Here is a 26,716-nt window from a genome sequence, read left to right on the forward strand (position 1 = left end):
GTCAATTTGAAAATTTAACAAGTAACATTTGTAGCCTGCTGGGATTTGAGCACAACAAATAACAAAAACAATAATAATGAAAACAACTTGTGGAACACGTACAAATGTTATTTGTAAACATACAATTCGTCAGTTGTAATAACAAGCGCTTTGGTGATTACAAAAACAACAACACTAAAACATTACTAATATATAAAAATAATACAAACGGCATTTTTAATACTCATAGGCAGCCATTAATACAGTTAGGCTTAATTGAGCATACAATAAATAATAAAAAAAAAAAACTAATTGTACTAATTATCACAAAACGCTTAATAAATGATCGGTTGATTTCTGTGAAACCTGCTGTGATTTCAAATTGTTTCGAAACGTTTCGATTGATTGATTTCGAAAGTGATCAATCTGACGAGCATGAACATTAATTCCGAGTTGATACTTAGTAAATACATATGAGCATATGTATAACGGGTTTAAATAGCTGTAGTTCGGTGTGAACATAGGTATCTTATGCTTACAGCTTCATCAGTAGTATTAATATCTGCAATTTACGTCTTAAACTCAAGTTTATTGAAGCTTTTTTGGTAATTCGTATTAAACACTATGTACCAAAAAGGAATTTAAAATATAAATTCGCTTAAACTCGCCTTAAATACATTTTTTTGGGACTTATGGAGTTATATCTCCGCTTTGGAACTCGATTTTGAAATATTTTATGTTAAACTCATAGTTTATTAAACACACAAATCAGAGCTGTTTGACAATAAACACGAGTAAATACGAGTTTATGGTACAACATAAATGTTCTATAACCTCTCTTTATATTAGAAATCATATCGGATTTTCTAATACATCCTATCCCTATTCTACTCAGTTATGGCTATCTGTGAGGGTGGTTGGGGTCATATGTAGAAGTTCACGTAAGTGATGAAATTTCCTGGCTGTCATTCTCTTGGGAGTGGCCAGGAACGATTCTTTTACATGTGGCTCAAGCAGTTCACGACTTCCGGTCTTAGACCAAGTATCCTCTGGGTACCAAACAGGCATCCGTCTGGAGGTGAGCTAAAGTGAGAAGGCGAATCCCACTTATGCGGTGTGCGTAGGGTTTGACACATAAAAAACCTCCCCAATGGAAAGAAATGAAAACTTCGAGAGAGAGACACAGTCGTCGAGTCCAGGCATTCACTCAGGTGGATGAACGTCTAGGCACAATCCGCATCAAATCGAAGTTCTTCATCATATCGCTGATTTGCCCCTAACGTACCTCTGAGCATTGCCCCCGGCACGATGTCAAATTCGTGCTTGACGATTTCAACGCTAGGGTGGGCACAACAGTCAGAAAATTCGGCCTCAATTATGAAACATCTACAAATGGGCTAAGGCTGATCGATACCGCCGACGCCCGAAGTATGATCGTCAGTAGTACTAGATTCCAACATAAGAAAATCCATCAAGCATGTCTCCAGTGTTTACGATGTCCGTACGCTCCGTCATCCTAATATCGACTCGGTTCACTATCTTGTAGCAGCAAAGATACGCACCCGCCTTTGTTCATGTAAATTATATAATTATATGTACTTATACCGCCGCAGATATCCGGAGATCTTTGAAAACATAATTTTTCTGTATTAAATTCTTTCTGACAAAAGTACTTGAATCGACAACCCACCGAGTGAAGGTCATGTATTTAGAGTTATCGATTATTTTATCCAGTGTTAGCTAGGTAGCACTAAAATAATGGTAATAAAGATCTGTCTGCATCGAACTATTGAAAACTTATAGGGTTTGTTTCTGACGGAACACTTCCGGATTTACTGCTTAAAATACGATTTACACCTCATCTGAGTTCATCACATATATAAAAGCTTTAACGGAAACATTGCCAAAAGAAGAAATATCAGTTAGAGTAAGCAGGACTTCAATTGACACATACATTTAAATTAGAATTTAATTTACTGCCGCTTTGGAGCTTTGAGCTTTCATTAAGCTCATTAGCATGCTTTCATTAAGCTTTAGAATCACTCTATCTAAATGTCCACCTGAACAGGCACAAAGTATAATTCATTGCGCACAATCACCGATTAAACCCAAACATTCATTCACCATGTGCGCCACTAACTTGTTTACTCAACAAGCGAACACAGACTATAAATAGCAATATGTCACACAAAGCTAGCTGGCGGGTTGGCTGGCTAGCTAATCCAGTTCTACTCGCGGCGTACAATGTATCGGTATTTCTCATCAATATTCATTAAACGCAGAAAAAAATGATATTTGCTTTAGCCTTGTCAATCTTAATGGTAGATTAACTTTCTTACGACGCAGACAAAGTTGATGATGATGATTGCAATGTTTATTGCATTGTGCTGATAATGATGTGCGGTGCAAAGGCGCGCAGACGCAGGCGCATAGACATGAGCGACGCGCCAGTGCATAAGCGTATGTCATTAGAAGCATAGGTAAATAAGAAAATAAAAAAATTAATGCGCAAAAAAAGAAGCGTGTGCAGCAATGATAGACAGACAGCTAGACAGGCAACAACAACAGAAAGTATACATATATTGACAGTTTATGCCAGTGAACGCCATAAAAATGCGCAAAATACGCAACAACAATAAAAATGTCCAAGTTATAGTGGGAATTATCGGTAAAAGCGCCCACTTATAAGTACATATGAATGTGAGTAAGTATGGCGTTTAATAGCGGCTGCTGAAGCGCGCTTGCCGAGTTTATGGCTGTGAACTAATGAAAATATGGCGACAATTAAAAATCAATTTACGTGCAATGCGCAAGTGCGCACGCGCAGACACAAACGACAAATAATAATGCTAGCGCTTCACTACATAGTGGCAAGTGGCAAGCGGCTGCAAGGATTGGCTGCATGATTGACGGCGCGGTACGCTGACAGTGAGACACATGTAGTACGCGTTGTTGGCCAAGTCAATCAGAAACGTTAGCGACCACCCGGGACTACATTTGTAGACGACATAGCTGGGCGTACAGGCTGCTCTATTGTTTTTGTATATGAAACACAGAGCCTGAACGGTTGGTGTCTTCACCGCTGACTGGCTGGCCGCGGATGTGCGCAGATTGACATGTGCCCCCAATACCGTTTTTTGTTTCAATTTATATGCGGTACATACTCACACATATAAGTATGTATAAGAGAGTGCAACTCCTTGTGGCCTCTTCATCCGCCTTAGCTGGCTTTAATCGCCCGTCCGCTGCTCGTCGGCCGCTTCATTCGCTGCATGCGCTGACGCGATTAAAGTCTAAATCGCACTGGAAAAATGATATGCGCTGACGTCTAAAGTGAAATCCCATGTCACGTGTCAAATGGCGCAAGAAACAGCAAAAACAAAAAAAACTTGATATTTTAAAGCGTGCAGGCGCATGCGCTGAGCGACTGACGGCTGTCTACTGAGACAACGTGCATGCACTCAGCAAGCAGCGAAAACAATAAATGCCGAGTGTTTTGTGGCATACTCTGCGAATATGTAAAATAAAATTGAAGCAAGAAGAAGTTGCAGAAAATAAGCGTCCAAATAAAAAGTTCTTCCAAGTGGCAGCAATAAATCACCACACGTCGGTAGCATAGCGCAGTTGTAGCATAAGCCGAAATTAAGAAAATAAAATGAATTTAAAACAGTAAGGGGCGCAAAGTTCAGGCGGACCATCACAGTTAATTCGGGACCCAAATTTTATTATGAGCTTTCCTCTCTCGCAAAATATTATTTTCGAATGACAATTCTCCTCCAAAATAGAATATTTCATTCATTTTTTGGTGATACTATTACATGAAATATCTCCTGGCATCAAGCAAACAGTCGGCGCATTCGCGTCTTGGCTCCCACGTCACTGTTGACAGTCATAACTTCGAGGTCGTAGATAATTTCGTATACCTGGGAATCAGCATCAACAACACGAACAATGTCAGCCTCGAAATCCAGCGCAGAATAACTCATGCCAACAGGTGCAACTTTGGACTGAGTAGGCAATTGAACAGTAAAGTCCTCTCTCGGCGAAGCAAAATCAAGCTCTACAAGTCACTTATCATTCCCGTCCTGCTTTACGGTGCAGAAGCCTGGACGATGTCAACATCAGATGAGACGACACTAGGAGTTTTCGAGAGGAAAATTTTGCGCAAGATTTATGGTCCTCAGAACATTGGCAACGGCGAATACCGCAGACGATGGAACGATGAGCTGTACGAGTTATACGACGACATTGACATAGTTCAGCGAATAAAAAGACAGCGGCTACGCTGGCTAGGTCATGTTGTCCGAATGGACGAAAACACTCCAGCCCTGAAAGTGTTCGATGCAGTACCCGACGGAGGAAGCCGAGGAAGGGGAAGGCCTCCACTCCGTTGGAGGGACCAGGTGGAGAGCGACCTGGTTACACTTGGGATCTCCAACTGGCGCCGAACTGCGAAGGAGAGAGAGAGGTGGCGCACTATCGTCGATTCGGCTATAACCGGCTGAACGGTTGCAACGCCAATCACATACTGTTACATGAGATATGGACTAACTGACGTCCAGTAAGGTAATAAGTGGGCTAAGGGTTTCCCCATACAGAGGGTTGACCGTTTCTTTTAAAAAAACTTGCTGGCATAGGTCAGGACTTTAGATTTACCCGAAGTCCTGCGTACTTCAGCTCGTATTATTAACTCACCACTATTCATAGCAACCCCATCTTTCCATGATTTATCCGAGAGCTGACCTTTTTTAGTATAAACTTATTGGCATAAGTCGGGATCGTCGATTGAATCGAAGTCCTGCGCACCTCGGACTCGAATATGTAGTATCGTAGGTCGGTATACGTAGTACCTCGGACCGTATTCTTAACTGACCCCTATACCATAACAACCCAGTCTATAGAAGATTTGTCCCGGAGCTGACCGTTTTTAGAAGAAACATATTGGCATAAGTCGGGACCGTCGATTCAATCAAAGTCCTAAGTACCTAGGACCCGAATACGTAGTATCGTAGGTCGGTATACGTAGTACCTCGGACCGTATTCTTAACTGACCCCCTATACCATAACAACCCAGTTTTTAGAATATTTATCCTAGGACTCCTAGCGTTTTTAGAAGAAACTTATTGGCATATGTCGGAACCGTCGATTGAACTAAAGTTCTGCGTACCTCGGACCGTATTTCTATCTGACCATTATACCATAGCAACTCTATCTTTCGAAGATTTCTCTTCTATTAAGTATATTTGCAAAAACAATACTCCTCTGCAAACCCTTGACGCCTGGGTATAAAAACACAACTTTAAAATGTAAAAACACTTAAGCAATTTGACTGAAGTATTTTCTTCTACCGACAACCACTTCTGACCTAATTTCCTGAATTGCGAAACTCAAGAATAGCCAGAAGAGCAAAAATACAACCATACAAACTGTCAATTTATACAATTTGCTCAAGTTACACCCTGCAAAGTAGCTTCAATGCTTTAACGAAATGAAAAAAAGAATGAAATTTACCAAGTCAGATCAGCCGCGCCTCGTGTTACGACTTTTGGCAAACTTTGTTGCGCCTTACATTTTTCGGCATTTAGTTCTGGCTGTCTGTGTCGTCGGCGCTTGCGGCTATATGCGACGCATCCAAGCCTTAAGAATAAGTAATGTATAAACTAAAGAATGGTTGTTGCGTTTAAGAACTGGATTGTTGTTGTTATTTGAGTATATTCATTTGTTGTTGCAATTGTCATTTGATATGCATGCTTTGGTGACTTAAATTTTATGTAAGCCGCTTGTAAGCGCTTTTAAAATGTCGTGATGTCGTTGGATTTAAGGAAAAGTGTTTTTGTACTTTGATGATGGTGTATTTGGGTGAGTTACTGGTGTGTGGTTGCCACTTTGTAATTAATTTTAGAAACCGGATACGTTTGCTTAGTGGGATTTACTAAACATTTAGAGATACGTTTCTCAAATCCCAATGTGATGGATGCTAATGTCCTCGCCTGGTACTTGACCGAGGACTTGGATGGTGGAAGTTAGGGAGGTCAGAACTTGGTTCTTGTAAGTGATCCCCTTGAAATAATTACAGACAACAGTTTTAGGGAGCACTTTATAATTCTGAAAGTGACGAAGATTTTAGGGAACTAAGTTTACGAGAAGTCGTCCGAATGTATAGGCACCCACGAGAGTCGATACTATGTTCAAAAAGATCTGTTTCAGCCACCCATCGAGTTATTTGTCAGATCTCACGTCTTTCGACGATGTATCGAGCTTCTTATCATTTCGCCGAGCTTTTATTGTATAATTCTCTCAGTTTAAGTCTTCAAATATTTGAACTCTACTTTTTCTACATGAAGGAGATCTCAAGAGACAATAATTTCGATAACTTCATGAATTTGGATTGTCTGGTAGTGAATATATTTTTAGTAAATAACCAGACTACAACTTTAATCTTCAAATCCTCGGTTTCCGCTCAACTTTCTATGAAACCCAACCTTTTGTTCTGAACCGAGAAGAACAAAGAGTTAGCTTTGTTAGTTAGCTTTGGTAAGCTACTCCTAAAAAAACAAACCGAATTAAAAGTCATTGACAGTAGCACTGGCAACCCTACCGCAACCTTTTGCCGTTTAGGTTATGTCATTCACAATTCACTGATCAGGTGTATAAATTATTCGAGTCTCGGGGTCTCAGGTTACGCGTTTGGCATTAAAATATCAATTTGACATTTAACAAAATTTACAAAAGAAAAAAATTGGACTATATGTATAGTATATATATGCAATACTTATGTATACCAGTTTTAAAGCATTAAACGATAAACCGCAGAAAAATACGAGGAGCAAACGTTGGTTTGACATGAGTAAGACAAGCTTATGATGAACTTTATTAAAGCGGCACTATATGTAAGGGTTTAAAGAAACTTAGAATATGAAAAGAAACCATTCAAGTGTATGCAAAGTAGAGATGAAGTTAAGAAAGTAAGTAGAAAAAAACAACAACAAAAGTTAACACGAAGAAAGTTGAGCTTTAAGAAATAACAAATATTTATTGGAAAAAGACAGGCAGACAAACAATAATCTTAAATGAGTAGGGCAACAGCATTGAAAACATACAAATTCAGTGCCAATCAAGTGGCAGTGAAAAGTAAAAAATATAAGTAAACATACTCACATACATACTAATGCTTTTTATATAAGCGCCTAAAGTGAAGTGCGCCGATCGACAATTGTAGGGAGGATCAAAGATCGAATGTGCGATCGAACTGCCGATCAAGCAATTGTATGAGTAATCGAAGAGTTTCAAATGCAAGTTGCTTGTGGTGATGGCAAAACACACAAAAACACCCGTGATTGACTGACTGACTGGCTGAATAGTCGGCAATCACGGCCGCCGAAGAAATGCAAATAACAATGGATTGAGTTGCCCAAAGGCGTTAGACGGAGAGCGCGCGCGGACACTCCACTGGCACGGCAAGAGACACTGCACTGCGCGCGAGTCACACCATTCACTCAACGACGTAGTCAATAAAACAGTCACTTGGCAGACAAACATACACACTTGACGCCCGGCTGGACGGCCTGTGGATGCTTCCTAACCCGTACTTCAATTATTTTGTCGGTACTCGATCACAAACCAAATGAGGTAAACACTTAACACCAGCGCGGAATCGAACATTTGAAGCGTACAAAGCGGTTAGAAGCCGGTGTTGTGGAGTACAAGTACATAAATACTTGTGTTTTTTTGCTTTTATTGATGATATGAGTACTATATGTATGTCTATATGTTCGTAAGATGGCACTCACCTGCATGTAACGCGCCAGTGCGGCGGCATTTGTACGTTGTTGTTGCTGTTGTTGTAGTTGTAGCAATTGTTGTTGTTGCTGTTGATGCTGCTGTTGCACTTGTGATCTCAACTGTGGCTGCGGTGAGCCCAATGGGCTAACAATTGTCGATGTCGAACCACCGATGCCCGTGTCATAGCCTTGAGCATTGCTGTTGCAGTCAACATCTGCGGGGAAGAATAAATAAAAATAATTGGTTAATAAAAAAATAAATAAAACAATAAAAAATTATTTAATTGGAATTTAATAGAAGCTATAAATTTGCATGTAAAAATAATGAGCAATAATTTGTTGGGGTTTCTATTCGAGAATAATTGAAAAAGTACTTAAGGTGTTCTGCCAATAAAAAATCCATTAGTTTTATCGAAGGTCACTTAAAATATATAGAACCCTACATTTGACGAACAACGAAACAGCTATGAAACAACGAAATGTGAGTATCAGCTTGATCCACCATCAAGCTCCATCCTCCAGCAGAGGTGTAAGCTCTGAAGATCAATTGATTTTAGTTATTAGCTTTCTGTATGCAATAAATTTCGCCTTATCAGTGTTTTGAAAGCAATACAAAATACAAAATCGGTTGCTCGTGATCATAGTAAAATCTCAAGATCTAGCAAAAAATATTTTTGAACGCTTCCAAACCGGCAGTCAATTCGAAACCTTAGAAACCTGAGTAACTAATTCAGTATCACAAAAAACAATGCTTTAGTTCGACCGTTACCCTTGCCAAAAGAGTTATAGTAAGCCTAGAGAACAGAATTTCTTCACCTTGTCATTGTTGTGTTGCTGTTGTAAGGGGTACGACAAAGAAGCGAAGTGAACGGGTCTGATGGTGAATGCAGACAAGACGAAATATCTTCTGTCATTAAACAAACAGTTAACGCATTCGCGTCTTGGCTCTCACGTCGCTGTTGACAGTCATAACTTGGGAGTTATAGATAAATTCATCTACCTTGGAACCAGCATCAACAACAACAATAACGTCAGCCTCGAAATACAGTGCAGAATCACTCTTGCCAACAAGTGCTACTTTGGACTGAGTAGGCAATTGAAAAGAAAAATCCTCCCTCGACGAAGATAAACCAAAATCTTCAAGTCCCACATCATTCCCGTCCTGATTTATGGTACAGATGATTAAACGATGTCGACATCCGATGAGCCGACACTAGGAGTTTTTAAAAGAAAGGTTTTGCGGAAGATTTATGGTCCTTTGAACATTGCCAAAGGCGATATGACAATGGAACGATTTGTACGACGCCATTGACATAGTTCAGCGAATAAAAAGATCAGCGGCTTCTCCGACTAGGTCATGTTGTCCGAATGGATGAAATCACTACAGTTGTAAAAGTGTTCGATGCAGTACCCGCTGATTACGGGTGGAAGAAGAGGAGGAGGCGACTTGGTTTCGCTTGGTATTTCCAATTGGCGCCGATTTGCAAGAAGAAGAAACGAATGGCACGCTATTATTGATTCGGCTATACACATTATACACAATTAGGTTTTGACATAATCTTAACCGAAATTAATCGAAGCTCAAAGCTAGACGAGTAAATTTTAGAAGACTTAAGATAAGGTGGTTAAGCCAAAAAGACTCGTTTCAACTAGATTTATAGAATATTCTAATGTTCTTCATTGTTAAGAGAGATGGATACACTGGTACAAGTCAATTTTTACAATCTCACAACAAACACCGAATACTTGCGATCTCGGCTGGAATAAAAAACACCCAGAGAACCATTTCTTTCTTAAGAAAATTACAAGACATATATTAAATAAGCACAATCTATCAGATGACTGTCACACAAATGTCAAGGAGAAAAAGTATTTTCGAGAAGTTTGATTCAAATTTAAGCCCAAATATACTAGGAGGTTGCATATTAACTTCCGAAGGGCAATTCAGGAATTGGGTTGAATATTATACACACGATCGACTACGGCAATTGCTAGGGTGTCCATGATAGTTACCAAGTTTTTATTAGAGATGTTCTCAACCCATTTAAGTTAACTCTAAACTTTCGTTTTTGAACATCATTTCATTTACTTAACTTTTTCACAACATTCACAGCGAGGTCTCGCACCGCCATTTGACTTCTAGTTAAGTATAAAAAAATCTAACCGCACACATTGTTTGGTAAATGTTAAACAAATAACTGGCAACAAGAATGGCAATAAAAATGTGCTAAGAAAACAATAAAAAGAAATCAAAAGGAGAAAAATAGAGGCAACAATGCCAACTGATAAATTGCGCCGTGTTTATGCAAATTTACGACACATGCAAATACAATAAAAAAAAATATCTAACTATCGGCAGTTAATGGCTGTGACTCCCTCTTGGAAGAAATAAAAAGCAAAAAAACAACAAAGAATGCTTGTTGTTGCAATTGCTCTGGCTGCTGCAACTGTGAAACGATCGTAAAGTGAAGGAGATCGATTTCAAATTGCCGCAACACAGCACGCAGCTGCAACAATTTGCACTACAGGCGGCGGTGGCGGGTGAGCACCGATAGACACACGCGAATACATACAGAATAGACAACAAGCTGGCAAATGAAGTGGGGAAATAAAAGCGCAAAATCGCAAAAGTAAATGCCCAACAGCGAGTTACTTGCTGCTCACAAACCAAACGATCAATTGTGCAAACGATCTGTAATTCAAACGATCGACAGTCACACGCATAAGTATGTAGCTACAAACACGGTTTTGTTTATTTTATCCGCGCTCCACTATAGCAGTTATATTTATGTAGAATTTGCAACTGCAGAAGCTGTCTAATAGTCAAAGTTGGCGTGAGTGAATGACTAAGTGACTGAGTGACTTGAGTGACTTGAGTGTGCGATCGCCGCGAGTTTAAAGCGCTGCTCTTAACCTCTTTTTAAACACAGCTTGCTGGCCACTTAGGCACGGCATTTAAGTAGGGGTAAATGGGCACTACGACTTCCCGCAATATATGAACGATTGCAAATAATTCTAGAATCCTACAATTTGCAAAGTTTTTAGATTTTTCTTCACAGCAACTATATATATATATGTCTTTTTACAAATTTAACAACCGACAATTTATATTTTTACCTTGTTTCCTCAGCTCTCAACAAGCCTTGCGAAACCGCAGCTAAAATCGCTCTTTAATGACACTAAACGTTCACGAAATCTACTCGACTAATCACTGACTATTGTAATGAACCATTGAGCTGATTGGTAGTTAAATTGTTAGTTATTCTTATTGTTGGTTTGTAGTAATTTTTTAAGCTTTAAAACGCGTAATACGCCTTAAGAGCTTAAGCTACGAGCGCAGTTTGTTAAGTCAGTCGCAATTAAAATTTGCCTAAATGCAACACTGCTACTGTCAGTGATCATTTGACAGTAGTCTGCTGTCACTTGTGACATAAACTGTAGGCTACTGTCACCTTTAATGCAAACTGCAGGAATTATAGTATTTGGCAACCATTAAAGAGTGGTGGCAACATTACTTTTGAAGTAAGTCAGTGGAAGAATTACAAATTTTGCGTCGTGCGTAAAGATAACTAGCTCTGCAATAACAGTTGACATGTTTTAAAAAATGTGTAAAATTAGGTCGGACTGGTGAAATCCGTGGATAAAACACTGATATCTTAAGGCGATCCTGATGACATATTCGACCTCTGAAATCAATGAATAGAATTGATTATTAAATGGATGTGAAAAAGTAAAGGTTGCACAGATGATTTTCGAGACCCTATAGGACAAAAATATATTCAAAGCAGTGGACTTCTCCGTTCGAAAGTGCATTCAAAGTGAAATTAGATCTGAAGGACGTAGATGGTCTTTCAGTTATGTTCATAAAATAAACGGTTGTTTCGGAAGCCATTAAAAATTATATAAGAGGTGTGTTCAAAAAATAACGGGAAAATTCTTAAAAAAAATATGTATTCATTCGTGTACATTAATACCATTTTTAAGAGTCCCCAGTTCGATATTATGCACTTAAGCCAGCGATTCTGCCAATCATGGAAACACGTCTCAAACTCGATTTTTGGAATACCCTTTTCAGATCTTTTAGCGATATCTTGTATGCTTGTAAAACGACGGCGCTTTAAGATTCTCTTTATTTATGAAAATAGGAAAAAGTCACATGGAACTATCTGACGAATATGGAGATTGATATTTGAAATTTAATAATCCACCAACTTATCTAACAACCCTCGTATATTAGGTGAATGGCATAATACAGCGCAATAATTATTACGCTTATTATTAGTTTATTAGAATACAAATTGCGCTAAACTTCAACATACAGCACAATAGATTTGATTTCGTGGGTGCGGCAAAAGTATGCTAATTTTAATGGCTGTTCTAATGAGATTTTTTTAGACAGAAAATCGTGATTAATTAAGAAACAGGTAGCGATTGTGTAGATTAATTGCATTGAACAATATAAAATCGTTCTTTACAAAATACAACTGGATTAAGTTAAATGTCTCGATACTTCTGAATTCCGAACGGATTTATGAATTGACAGAGACACCATTCCCTATTTGAATGGATAATATCAAAATTAATAGATGTTTTAGACATAAATGTTGGTGTCTCCATATGAAATACGGAAATATCAGCTATATATTAGGGTCTAGAGTCTTCTCTTTCATATTTTCAAAATAGACGACCATAATTCTTCACTTACTTCTTTACGCTGTTCTACTAGATTACCCTTGGTCCATCGAAGTCTTATTGTACGAAGGTCCTTTACTATTAAATATGTTTTGTACTCAAAAAAGTCATATGGCATTAACCCCATCACTACATAGACCATTGATGACCCTCTTGTCTTCCTTTCAAATGAAATGAAAACTGGAGAGCGGCCAATAAATTTAATTGAAAACAAAAATACAAATTAAAACCAATCCCTAGTCGCTATATTACGAGCATACTTGTGCTGCATGAACACCTATACGCCATACTAAGCTTCGGCTAATGCTTAGTCAAAGCTTCAAAGATTTTTATAGACGCGAAAGAGAAAGGTGTTGTTGACATTTAATGGCTGTTGCAATTGATTTAAGATCTGTTTTGTGGTGGCAAATGATTTCCGTCAGCAATAAAATCGTAGACACCGTCTTTTATATGGAGTGGTTGTAAATCTAGAGTTAGCTTAATCTTTTTGGGATGACAAATAACAAAAGCAAAAACAAAAGAGAAGAGTTGAGGAAAGCAAATTAAACGACAATTAAGATGAAACGAAATTAGAATGGTTTGCGGAAGATGTTTGGTAAGATTTATGTAGTGAAATGAGAGGGTAAACAAACAAAGAAGGTATTACGGATAGAATCGAAGATTTTGAGATTAATTATTTTTTATAATGACATTCTAATCTCAGGTTTCTCGTGCAATTTTAGCACTAATTCGGTATAATTTTTTAGAGAACAGATTTAAACTTTCAAAAACTAGATGTTTTGACTTTTCGACGTTCGAGTCTGTGGTTGGAAACTTGCTTTTTCCGATAAAGTATTTTGTTATTCTTCATTATCTTTTAATAACTGCGTTAAACTATTTTATATTCGTTTTTTTATTGAATAATAATTGAATTATTACTTACCCTTCAATGAACTATTACTATTCATACACATCGGACACTGATCGTTACGAAACATACACGAATAGCAACGCTCATGACCACAGGTATCGATCAATTTCCGGCGTTTGCCCTTATCGAAAGAGATGCGACAACTGGGACATACCGTACCGCTGCTGTCGTGCTCCAATAGGCGACGAATCGATTGGAGATCTGAAAGTAGATGAAGAAAGCAAAAAATTAGTATATGTTTTATAATAAAGGAATTTAAATTTTATTGATATTAAAGCAGTTTTTGCAGTTTTTCTGGAAGTCGTAATGTAGGCCACCCAAGTGAGTGTGGGAAAATGTGAAGAGATGGAGCAGGAGTAGAAATAATTTTATTTCTAACCTCATAGATAATTGAGCATCGTAATAAATTATAACTTTTGTTTTAGAACTTTATTATAGCTCTTTCGAAGCCAAATAAATTTATTACACCTAAGATTATAATTGAGAAACCAGTTTTTGCCTTTCGCACAGCCACTCGATTAACGATCAGCTGTTATACATTTTTTTGCTGTTCATAAGAAGCTGGTAAGTTTCGATAACTGATTGCTAATTTTTCAAAAACCACAATCGTGAGAACAACAACTCGCAGAGTCACTTTCCAATTTCAACTCTATTTGCATTCGATTAAGGATTAATGTAGTGAAATGCGATTTTTATTTTGTATCTAAATCAACGCCTTAGTCGATCAAATCCCGGTTAATCACTTTTTCGAGTCTGAACGTTGAGTTTTATCTCTTACAATGACTTAGAAATGGATATTTTAAACTAAGATGAAATGGAGATTGAGTAGATTTAGGCTATTTAGATTTAATTAGATTTCTAACATTTGAGACTGGAGCTGGAATTTCTATTCTTGAAGCCATGTTAAACCTCTTTGAAGCAATATCAGTTATATTCAACAACACCTTGGATAGGTTATATTATTTCAGGATTTCTCGGGCGCGAAGAAAATTGTTCTTAAATTTTCTTCCGTATGTAAATTGTTAAAGGACCTGTTTCGGAATGAAATAAATTTTGATTTTGAAATTTTTTAACAAAAATTTTCTTCACTCTCATTAATATTTACACCACTGTGACACTTTTTTAGTAAATTGTGTGACATTTCGCGAGCGGAAGTAGAGTTTTTCATATGTTGATTTTTTTCTACCAAAAAGTCACGCATTAAAATGCAAATTCAAACTTCCTAAGAAGTCAAAAAAAAGTTACAAATACTCACAGTAACTAAGGCTACAAAAGAAAAGTATAAAAAAGAGCTGGCGTGTAGGTTGGGCAATAGCATAAGAGCACAAAATGATTTGAAAAACAAATAAATAAAATAAAAAAATATTGGTAAATATGTGCATTTTAAGTGGGTTGCCTAACACCATGCAGCACTCGAATGCTAAGCAAGAAATGCAATTCAGCAGGCCAAAAGGAAAAATAATATAAAAAATATTAAAAAAAAACATTAAACACCGGCGCAAGAATTGCAGCTAGACTTTTTGACTGCGCACAATTTTTGCTTTTGAATTTAATTTTTTTTATTTTTGATTTTTATTTTATTTTCTTATTTTTTTTTAACTCTTTTTTTAATTTATATATTTTTTAGAGTTTTATTTTATTTTTATTGCTGTTGTTATGCAGTTTTGTTGTTATTTTTTTTTTTATTTGAAGACTTTTTGTGCGCATAGACAACCGGTTGGCGAAGCGCATGTTCTGCGGCCCACACAATTATTCTGAGGACTAAAATGAAGCAGCACAAAATTATGTATATAATGGTTATACGTTCAAGTATATATATTTATATATGTATGTATGTATGTATGTATGTATGTATATAAAGCGAACCACCGGAGTCTTAGCAAAGCAGTCACTTCTATTCATACGAGTATGCCCACAACCTGGTAACCCCAAACAGCTATTAGTTTTTATTGTTTTTGCAAATTTGAATGCGCGCAATGGAGGAAATATAATTTGGAAATACGTTTTAAACATATATAAGAGTATATACATATTTACGGTTACAAAACGCATTGCAACTGAAGTCTTAATTTTTTTATTTCTTAAATTTTCTCGAGTGGCTTGCATGAATGAAACCCACACTCGCACGATTTCCAGCCAAAACGCAGTGCAGCCACAAAGTTCATTCAGAAACTCGACTTACGAAAACTACTGCGACGCATTCGTGCCATATGCCAAGCGCTGCAACCGGACGCGAACCAAACCAAAGCGCGGCGCAGCAAGCCAAACAACCCACTCGAAAATATTTTTTTGCAAAAAAAAACAAATTTTTATTTATTTTTTACTTCTTTGCTTGTTTGTAATTTTTGTAGAATTTTTTCGCCTTAAAACAACAGCGCGTGTGCGCAACGTTCGCATCCGCTCGTTTGTGTGCTCCGTCGCAGTCACCACGCCAGCACCACCACAGGGCAGAATATGGCAAAATCGTTTTGCTGATTGTAATGTTTTTTAAAAGCCTTCGAAGCCTTCAAAGCAATTGCTATTTCATTGTACTTTGCTATTGTTGTTATTGTTGTTGGTGGTGGCACAAGTGCAATTGCGTGGGTAGATAACAACAGCTTGGCAAATACTACTCGTAGAAGGCAGGCAGCTGTGTGTGTCTAAGGCTTTGTCTGCGTCTGCTGAGTGTCGCTTATGGTCTGTAAATGTCATTTATGCGGGTTTTATTGCGCATTGCGCTGAATTGTTGCTGGAAGGTTAAGGTTCCCCACCCACTGTTAGTGCTGTGTATTTATGCAAATGGCGGCATGTTATGCAAAATTGCTTCAAATTTAGGGAATGATTTTTGTGATTTGAAAGAATTGCGCATAAAAACTTCAACATCTGTCAGTTTTGATACACATTTTGCTGGACAATAAAATTTAAAGTTGAAAGAGTCAATCTTTTATGAAAGCTTTTTTCCAATTCTCGAAATATTAGAAAATTCTTTGTAATGCCGGAATATTAAAGTAGCTAGCTTCTAGTTTCTTTCAATATTCTTTATAGCAAGGAATTTTCTGTAAGCTTAAAACACTCTTCAAATAAAATATGATGAAATCTATTCAAAATTATCATATTGCTCAGTAGACATAACTCTATAACCCATAAGTACTACTGCATAAAATAATGATATTTTTTGGTTAAAGCTTCAATGGAAGTGAAAGTTCAAATGAAAGCTTATTTATAGGTGAAAAGTCCAACTTCTGATGTGGATATAAAAAAAAAGAAAAAAGAAAACGCTTGAGGTTTCATAATGAAAGGTTCAAATAGAACATTTTGTGAATATAAAGCTGGAGTGAAAATAATAGCTCGAGCTTCAAATAAAATAGAAGGAAATTCAATATTTCTCAGTAGTCATAACTCTGTAACCCACGAGTAATAACTGAGCTCTGTAAAAACTTTTCTTTGGAATACATAAATTGAAAGCTTCAATAATAGTGAAAGTTCAAGTGAAAGCTTCAGCTTTACTAACGCTTGAGACAAGATCGTAAAAAGCTTGAAGTACCAACGAGCAATAATTTTCCTATGAAAAAATGTGTTTTAGAATTCATAACATTATATTTTTTCGTGAAATCTTCATTAAAAGTGAACGTTCAAATGAAAGCTTTAATGAAAGCTCGAGCTTTTAATTTAGAAATAAAAACTGCTAAATTAAGCTCTTTAATAATTCAGGTTATTTTCATAGGTTTCATGGTGAAACTTCAAATAGAAGCTTTACTAAGTAAAAAGATTTAGTGAAAATAAAAGCTACAGCTCGGTATTTTCTAGTCTTCTTAAAAGTGAAAGTTCAAGCGAAAGCTTATTTAGTGGTGAAAGCTTCAATGAAATATTGAGCTTTTGTTGTAGAAATAAGAAATTAAAATAGAAAGCGCTTTAATTATTCGCGTTGCTAAAGTTTCGAGGATCAGTACAAAGCTTTAGTAAAAAAAAACTCCAGTTGATAAGTGCGAAAATCAGTTTTTAACCTTCAAGAAGTCGCGCGTAGTCTTTTCGACCGCCCATGGTGAATAAAGTATTATAATTTTTGTGTATATAATCCCAGATATTTGGTAGTTCTTGTATCTTGAGGTTAGTTCATTTCCAATCGAATGCACTATTTCCGTCTCTTTTTAACCCTTGTCGACTGTTTATAGCGAGCATTTACTTCAGTTGCCTCTCGTCGTCGAAAAGACTACGCGCGCCTGACGTCTTTTAGTTTACGCGCGACTATCTGTGCACATTTCCTGATATAATAAAGTGTTGCAGTTATTGGTAAAAATGGCTAAAACAAGAATAAGTGAAAGTGAAATAATGAAATTTCTCCTAGAGGAAGATGATGAAACTTTAAGTGATGAAGGATCAGAAGTCTCTGACCACTTATCTGATGTGGAATGTAATGAGGAATCAGAAATATCTGAATGTAGACCAGATGTGGAATCTGATGAAGAAATGGAACATTCAAACGAAGAAAGTAACTCGGAAGAGGAAAACATTCCTTTGGCTGATAGAGCTGCATACTTCATGGCACGTGATAATGTTACAAAATGGAAAAAATCAAATAGTGATAGAGTCAGGTATCCACCCCATAATATTCTGACTCATTAGGCTGGTGTTCTTGGAAAAGGCATGGGCGTAACAACATCTATAAAAGCATGGGATTTGTTCATATGCGATAAAATTATAAGACAGTAGTAAAATATACTAACGAATTTATACAGAAAAAAGAAAGCGCATACTCCAGAGTTCGAGATTGTAAAACTACCGATTCTGTTGAGGTTCGGGCCCTGTTCGGATTATTATATATTGCTGGAACTTAACGAATGTCTCATGGAAACTTGGAGGGTGTGTATAGTGATGCTACTGGTCGAGACCATACGGTATTTATTTGCAATGAGTGTTTTGTGACCGATGAACCTGATGAATCTGACTATTGAACTATTTTAACTTTCTAATAAGATTTTAATGTATTTACATTCTTTTCAATGTATTCTATGAATTTTTATGTTTTCCCCAAATTTTGAAAAAAAATTGTTTTGTTTTGTGTTAAGATTAATGAATTTACTTTGCATTCAATGAATTATATTACTTTTTATGTTTTTCCCTCATTTAAAATGACAAAAAATTAAAATTATAAATTTTTATTCCTTTTCCTGTATAATATTATTTTATGATTACATAATAACTAAAACTAATAAAAAAAAATGAATTCAACAACTTAATCCACTTTAAATCTCGCATTTCAATTGAGGCGTCGAAAAGACTACGCGCGACCGTTTTTGTTACAAAAGATGGCGCGCCCGCTTGAAGGTTAATAAGAAATGAGAAAAAAAATTTTGTTTAAAAAAGGAAGGAGAATTGAATGCGAGGAGGAATTTTTGACGAAAGTTTCTTACTTCGCCGTAAAGTTCTTTTAGTCTGTTTTTAATAGCATTTTATAATTTTTTCCGATCAAAGCATAGATCTCTTAGAAGTGATATTAATTTTAAGTATAATAATATATAAATGCTGGTCAACATTTCCTCAGCATTCACGAATCGTCTAGTGATTTCAATTTTCTAAGTAAAATTATAATTTTCATTGTCTTCTTCACAGTCTTCCTTATCTTCTAAACTCCCTTAATCCAATAAAAACAAATATTTTCCCACCAAGAAACAAGAAAGAATGCAAATTAAAATGATTTGTTCGAAATGCGGAAGTGAATTCTAAGTGAATGGTCAAATAGCGCTGCAATCGAACGTCGCCTGGCAACAACAAGATGCGTGCCACATTGCGGTCACGGCGTTGGCGTCTGCGTAGAATATGTAAAAACCGCAATGGACGAGCGAAGATGAGATTTCTTTGTGAGCGGTGAATAATAAAACAATCTACATGCATATATATGCAAGAATATTCTTACAGAAGACATATGTTGCGCGCTGGAACGCCAGCCGCCAAGCGCCCTCCGCTCCGACATGCCACAGGCAATTTAAAGCGCGCTGCTGACCGCTGAGAAAACAATATGCAGAATGCGAAAAATTGAATTTTCTCGAGTTAATGACTACTTTCACTGTGTTTTTTGCTGTTGTTGTTGTTGTATGTATGCAGTTGTACTGCTAAATTCAATTATGACAAAATGTGCCTGGCCATGCAACAAAAGCCACATTGTGTTGGCGTACACAAGCGTGTTGCAATGAGCGCTTAAGCCGCTTAACTCAATTTTCAGCTAAATTTGCACAGAACAAATGCGGGGAAAAACAACAACAAGAACAAATGTGTACATATGTGTGTGTGTGTGTTTGTGTACTGGCATGTCCTGCGCTTTAATGATTTCGGTTTGCGAAAAACCGCAACGCAAATTAACAACGACAAACGTCAACCGGCGAGCGAACGCCCACACGCCGCAGCGCCAAAACGTGCCGGGCAACCGCTGACACACAGACACACACACATACAAAGAATGTCTTGCGGTTGCATGCAACGTGGGTCGTTGGACGACGCGTAGGCTTACTACGCGCCGCTGACGCCAATGCAGTCTTTGTGCCAAAGGCAGGCGTAGAAAGAATAGAAAAAGCAACAAAAAAAAAAATAAAAACAACAAGAGAGTGCAACAAACAGCAGACAAACGAAGCGGAAAATTCAATTCAATCAAAAACAAAGGCAAACAGCAAACTGTAAAATCAAAAACAACACAAACAACAACAACAATATGCTGGCGCACAAATGAAATTGTTGCACGTAGTAAATAAATCTGCGAATCAAATTGGTGACGCGCTCGCTGAAGTGACTGAATTAGATTTGCCGAGTGGCATGCATAAAAATGCATGTTGCATGCATAACTGTAGCAACCCAGTGTAGACAACGCGGCAGACTGCAGCGCGCATTAGTTGAATTGGGCGGACAGGACGGGCCCCAATTTGTGCGCGGGTTGTTGCTGAGCGACCGACCAGCAGGCGTACAGCGGTTGTTGTTGTTCGAGTTGTAGACACACAGTAGTCTAGGCGCATAATTTCGCACTACAATTGACAACCTCATACCAGCGTTTAAGCATCACGACACATTGTGGCACAGTGTGTGGTTTATGGTTGGTGAGAAATTTGCAAGTTTTATTGCTGCTCTGTGGGTGGTGAACACTTTAGACGTGGACAATGCAAAGAAACCCGCTAGGGCTGATGGATTTCTACAAAATGTTTGGATTCTAGAGTCGAGTGGAGCGTCCAGTGCTGGATTACCTTTTTCCAAAATCTTCGATTTGCTGTGGACAGCATTTATTGATCCCTGGCTGGGATTCTTCTTCCCAATATGACTCATATAACTTCATAAATGAATGGCTGGGGTTCTACATCCAGAGATGAGCCATATAACTTCACAGATGCTTGACTTGGACTATTCTTCTTGAGACGAGCCAGATAACTTCATAGATGGCTAGGGTTCTTCGGGAGATGAGCCTTATAACTTCACAGATGTCTGGCTGGGGTTCTTCTTCCCGAATTGAGCCATATAACTTCATAGGGTTATTCTTCCCGAGACGAGCCAGATAACTTCATAGATGACTACCTGGAATTCTAAACTTTCCGAGATGAGCCATATAACTTCATAGATGCCGGCTGGGGTTGTTCCTCCCGGGATGAGACATTGGGTTCTTCCTTTAGAAATGAGCCATATGACCTCATAGATACCAGGCTGGGGTTCTTTTTCAATAAGTTGAAGAAACTTTTTTTTAGCCTTAAGGACTTCTGGACTTATTTGGTAGTCCGTGGTATTGAATCGGTGATCTGAATGGATTCTACGGTTTCTTCTATTTGTTGTAGTCTTTTCGGTGTCATCTGACAAGTTTATAGTTTTTTCGAACGATAATTTACATTCTTCGACTAAGGAAGGTTCCGTGTGCTTCAGATATTAATTTGGGTTCCGAACCGATGAGACCGATGATTCTACTATCTAGACAAAAAAAAAATCGGACTAAAGATGGTGGGAATAAGTTTAATTGGAATAGTATACTGCACAAATATCTAACCTCAAAGAATATTTAAGTATTTTTCACTTCAAGAGACTACCTCTAGAGATATATTTTGGTCTTACTGACCCTGGTAAAACATTGATCCACAAGTGAAGGGATTATAGGTCGAGAAAATAGTCTTGAGTATTTAAAAAGGAATTCCCAACTATGGAAAAACAAAACGTCGCATTGACTTTTCAATCCTAACAAAGTTAGAGTCATTGGACATCAACTAATTGTATTATCCTGACAACAAAAAAGTGCGGATCAACAATTCAATAATATATCACTAACCTCGAGGAATATTTAAGTATATATTTAGCCTCTAGAGAGGACCTGTAGAAATATCTTTTGGTCTTACTGACCCTGGCTATTGACATGCATTTCGAGTAAAAATAAAGTTTGATCCACGTTTTTTCAATACTAGATATTAGCTTAGAGCTGAATTAAATCTACAAAATATTACGTTCTAAGTTCGAGGAAAGCTATATGACATCCGAAGGGAAGGGATTATAGGCCAGATAATAGTTTTGAGTTAGAGATCATTAATCTAGTTAGGTCTTCAAAAAGTTATTCGAAACTTGGTGAAATTGAATAATAAAAATTTTTCGCCACAAACAAGCTACTCACAAAACACTGTATCCCCTTTACCACACCAGCGACACTTTTGCTTTGGGATTTTTCGCATTTGATTTATTAGGTGTTTTGCGAGAATTGAGGACACATGCGTGCGCGTACGCGTTTGTGTCACTTGTGTATTATTACTATTGCATTGTAGTTTATTGTGACGAGTGTGTTACGTGTGGTGCAACTTTGCGCTACGATTTTTATCTAATTTTCGCATTTTCTTTTTTATCTGTTGCTCTATTGCTTGCCACATATTTTTAACTTCATTATGCGGTAAGTAAGTCATTTCCGCAATTTTTCAATAGACTTAATGCCACAATGATTTCGTTGGCCTGCGGGCATTAGAATGTGAGAAATTTTTGTGCGTTATTCGGTGCATAATCGCATTGTATGCAAGTGGTGCGAAAAATATAGGCGAGTTACCAAGCGGTGATTGTAGTCAGCGTGCGGAAAAAACAAGTGTTGGAAATATTAATTAGCTGTTGCGTGTAAAACATGAAACAACAATAAAAAAAGTAATAAACTCAGTCATAACTCAAGTTGCATGTGAATGTTTATCAGGGAAATATGCATTTTCGTTATAATGGGTTCCCAAGTACACCTTTTAGTACAGTGAGAACAAAATCTGTTCATAAACACGCCTATTTTCCGTAGAACGATATTTTGAATTTTAAATGAACTTATTTGACTTTATAATAGCTAGTTGAAGCATCTATATAGCTGCAGAATCAAAATTAAGCTCTATAGAGAACCGATAAATGTGGCAACTCTAATTTAAAAATACCGGTTATGGTGATCTCTATCCTTCCTTTGTAATTGGACCGCATATAACAGTCTGATTTGATATTCTTAATAAAATTTATTGAAAATGTATCGGTAAGAATAATTTAATTGGACAAAGAGCCCAAATTGGTTCATAACTCACTCTAGGGAGAGTCGGTCTCTCCTTCCTTTGCAATTATTCCACATAGACGAGATGATTTGAAATTTCTTAATAAAATTTTGGGAGGATTTTTCACTTAAGATAATTGAATTTATTACAGTAAAGCCCCAAATTGGTATCTCTTCCCTCTCTGAGGTCAGTTTAGTCAACGGTTGCTGCTCTATTTGAAGATTTACCTCGATTTTATAAATAAAACTGTAGTATCAGTTGCAATAGAGAAATTTTGCCCAAAATGAATACTGAAAAGCTTTAAGAAAGTTCCAGAAAAGCTTGCAAGTTGCTTGCTAATTGATCAATTAACCGGCCTCTGCTCATTTTAAAACGCTGATTAAGGTCAATTTACCATACAAAACTTACCAACTTCTTATGAATAGCAAAAACAAAAATGTATAACAGCTGATCGGTTATCGAGTAGTCGGCAGTGTGAAGGGCAAAATTTTAATTGATCAATTAATTTGGCTGTGTGGAAAGGCCACTGAGAGCATTATTTAACAGCATAATAAGGCAAATGACTAATAATCTATTTTTATAACAATCAACGACTTAGAACTCACATAATTCATTTGAACTTACTGCCTTTGCATGCTTCCCATAATTTCATTTAAGTTGCTATAATTTGCATTATCTACAATTTGACTACTTTTTCTTTATGAACTTTTCCTTTGCATTTACATTTGTATTTACTGTTAATTTTCATGCAACACTGCACCAGTTAAGTGTGCATAATTTCGAAGAAGCACATGTATTCATAAGAAAAATTATAGCAACTGGCGATAAGGGTACTCAAGCTAAGGTAGTCAGACAGACAGCCAGCTAATTTTCCGAAGGCAATTGAACTGTGTGCTGCTTCTACTACAAATTATTGCGACTTTTGCGGAAATTTCGCGCAGCTGACAATAAATTTGCATACAAAAGACAGCAACGAAGACATGTGTTACTTGTTTAGAGATGGGTCGGGAAGACAAAAAAATTTTTTGGTACAAAGAAAAGGAGTTATTTTTGAAAAGTAACAGTAGTTGAGCATATTAAAGGAAGAAGAGACAGAAGCAGCGGGAACATTCATTATTTTTTCTCTACAAAAAATTTTTGAGTCAAGAATTGTTGTACTTATGCCGACGTCTTTTGCTTGTAGGTAGTATACATTTATTACACTATCGACAATTTTATATCTTAAAATGGCCACTCACGACTTCTAGTCCTCATGTAATCATCCCTAACACGCAATACTTTCGAAATGCAACTTGCAAAAGCAGCAGACAGGTTAATGGACAGCCTTAGAGCTGTTAACGAACAGCCACTTAAGCAAGGAAGTAGAGTCCTTGAACCGAAACTGGCGCAATAAATAAAGTTTACAAGCTACACATTTGTACATATTTATGGGGAAGCATTCGCTTGTAATTAAATTTACATTTTCATACATTTACACTGCGCGCCGACGCATCACTGCCAACAATGACATCTGTCAATTGTTGACAGTTGCACGACATGCAAGTGAGTTGTCGGTATTTTTGTAATCTTCTCTTTTTGAATTTTCGCATTGTATGCAAAAACCGTAACAATTTGCATGTGAAAAATAAAATAAATGTTTTAAACAAATTTTATATAAATATTTATTTGCGCAATTGTTGGTCGATGCGTGGAGCTGTGACAGCTGATCAAGCCATGTTTCCGTTTAATTTGAATATGCAATATATTTAGCGCTACCGAGGTGTCATTTGAAACGATGGTGTTGGTATGCATATAAATGGTTGGTTAATTAGCAGGAAAAAGGTTGGTTGAACACGTTTCAGTGACAGGAAATGAAATATTTAAAAAATAAATAGTAAACAGAAATTAAATAAAAAAACTCTTTTTGAGTGAAAATCCCGAAATTTGAGATATGGCTGTAGGACATAAATTCACTCTTATTTAGACTCAAATAAATTTAAGGAATACTGTCGAGATGACTGTTCTCGATCGGATAAAAATCCGAAACCGTTTACATCAGGTAGATAGGCATTATTAAAAACTCATAAGTAGAGACATATAAATCCGAATCCATTACGAGTAAGTGTATAGGCATTATTGAAGCCTCATAAGTAGAGGTGTGGACATAGATGACTAAGATGAGACCCATATCACTCTATCACAAGCACACTATAAGAAATGCAGTAGCGGATGGTGAATGATACCCTTGGGCTCAACCCACACCGGATTAGTCAAGACGTATTTTCTTGTCTGATACGACAACATCCCATGGCTTCATATGTGACAACCCATATCGAACAAGACAAGGCAATAACGCATGTTCGCTTGGTATGGGTTAGATTTTGTCTTATTAGTCAAAGACGTTTTTGACTATTCCGTTGTGGGTTGAGCCTTACAATTGTGTGGAACACTCTTTAAAACCAAGACTGTTCCATACTATGGCTGACCGATCAGTTCGGCGAGATCCTAACAACAGCCGGTTCTGCGATGCCAGAATTGAACCCGATTTCATCCGGCCAAGAGTTATTATTTTGGAGATCTGAACCTTTTTAGATCGGTAAGTCAAAAGAAGATCCTCAGCATATGACTGAACCTAAGATAATGATAAAGAAATGGAAAATAATCACTGGTCAATGAGAACCTAATGTAAAACTTTTTATGTCAGATGAGTTCGATGAGACTCTAGGCGGTTTCCTACATTAGATGAAAAAGGGCTATTTTATTGCTGTTAAGAGATACTATACTGTTAGCTGGAATTTTTTAAGCTATAAGAACTCTTTGAGAGTAATATACACTGTATTGTGAGATCCGAGGTCTATAAAAGCATAGAATTCCTGAAGGAAATACCATCAAGCAAATTAAACTTGTCTCAGGTGAGATCACTAGGATTGTGTTCAGTTTCCGTACCACAGAATATGTAGTAGAGATGGAAATCTTGAATCTTGAATAATCAATGTAGATTTATATTATGTTATGGTCTGAGGTCGACACCTGGGAACAGTTGAGTTCGATAACAGGAACTCAAATTATGAAAGACAACAAGATACTAAGGGATACTAATGAGACTAAAGGAACACTGAGGAAATCGCGGACAAACCGCAGACGCAGAGGAAGATAGATTGTAATGCAGCGAGAAATGCGAAAAGAAGCGAAAACTAAAGCAAGGTCCAAACCCTGACCTCACGTAATGCAAAACAACGCAACCCACGCATGAAAAACCCCCAAACCGCATGGCATTCTTTCACTTTTTATCAACAATCGACAAAAAAAGAGTCAAACAACACACCTTAAAATAAACTCGAGACAATTCAACTCGAAACAAAAGTGGCCGATATAACTCAAAAGCGCACGAAGAAAACGTGAGCGCACTACAAAAGTTGACCTAAACTCTTTGTCATTAGACTTGGCTTGACTACCTTTTATGAGCGCGCGCTGTTATTATTATGTTGCATGCAGCACAAGTATACTTAACGCCCACAATAAAACATTACTTGTGTCACCTGTGCCATGGGCACGTAGCTGGCGGTATTTCTCTAAAATGTACCGGAGTATATAAAGCGAAATAGCAAATTGTCAAAAGATAAATGAAAAAAAAAACGTCAATGCATAAAATGTAACAAATAACGCTAAAAATAGTTAAAATGCACATAAGATTACAGTGAAAATAATAATAATGAAATGTATAATAAAAACCAGTAGAGTTGTTTAGCAAATCAATTATAGCTGTAAGCAAGGCGGCGCGCGCAAGTCGACAATAGCGCGCGCGGCGCATAAAACGTTGAGCGCGCAATTTTAAACGCCCGCGCTACTGAAACGCCAAATGCCAGCAGCATTTCTTTCCAATT

The 26,716-nt window shown here is 37.2% G+C and overlaps 1 protein-coding gene across 6 annotated transcripts in view; it reads right to left on the bottom strand.

Moving 5' to 3' along the window:
* The window catches only part of LOC105210434 (protein TANC2), a 134,267-nt gene that overhangs the window by 31,873 nt on the left and 75,678 nt on the right, over positions 1 to 26,716 (bottom strand). For all 6 annotated transcript variants that reach the window (XM_011181395.3, XM_029044903.2, XM_029044943.2 and 3 more), the window contains 2 exons: positions 13,375 to 13,563; positions 7,770 to 7,975 (listed from right to left, as the gene is read on the bottom strand). In XM_011181395.3, the coding sequence (XP_011179697.2) occupies positions 7,770 to 7,975; positions 13,375 to 13,563 (395 nt within the window). The remainder of the gene's footprint in view (positions 1 to 7,769; positions 7,976 to 13,374; positions 13,564 to 26,716) is intronic.

The sequence above is a fragment of the Zeugodacus cucurbitae genome, chromosome 4, assembly GCF_028554725.1.
Source record: "Zeugodacus cucurbitae isolate PBARC_wt_2022May chromosome 4, idZeuCucr1.2, whole genome shotgun sequence".
Lineage (NCBI taxonomy): Eukaryota > Metazoa > Arthropoda > Insecta > Diptera > Tephritidae > Zeugodacus > Zeugodacus cucurbitae.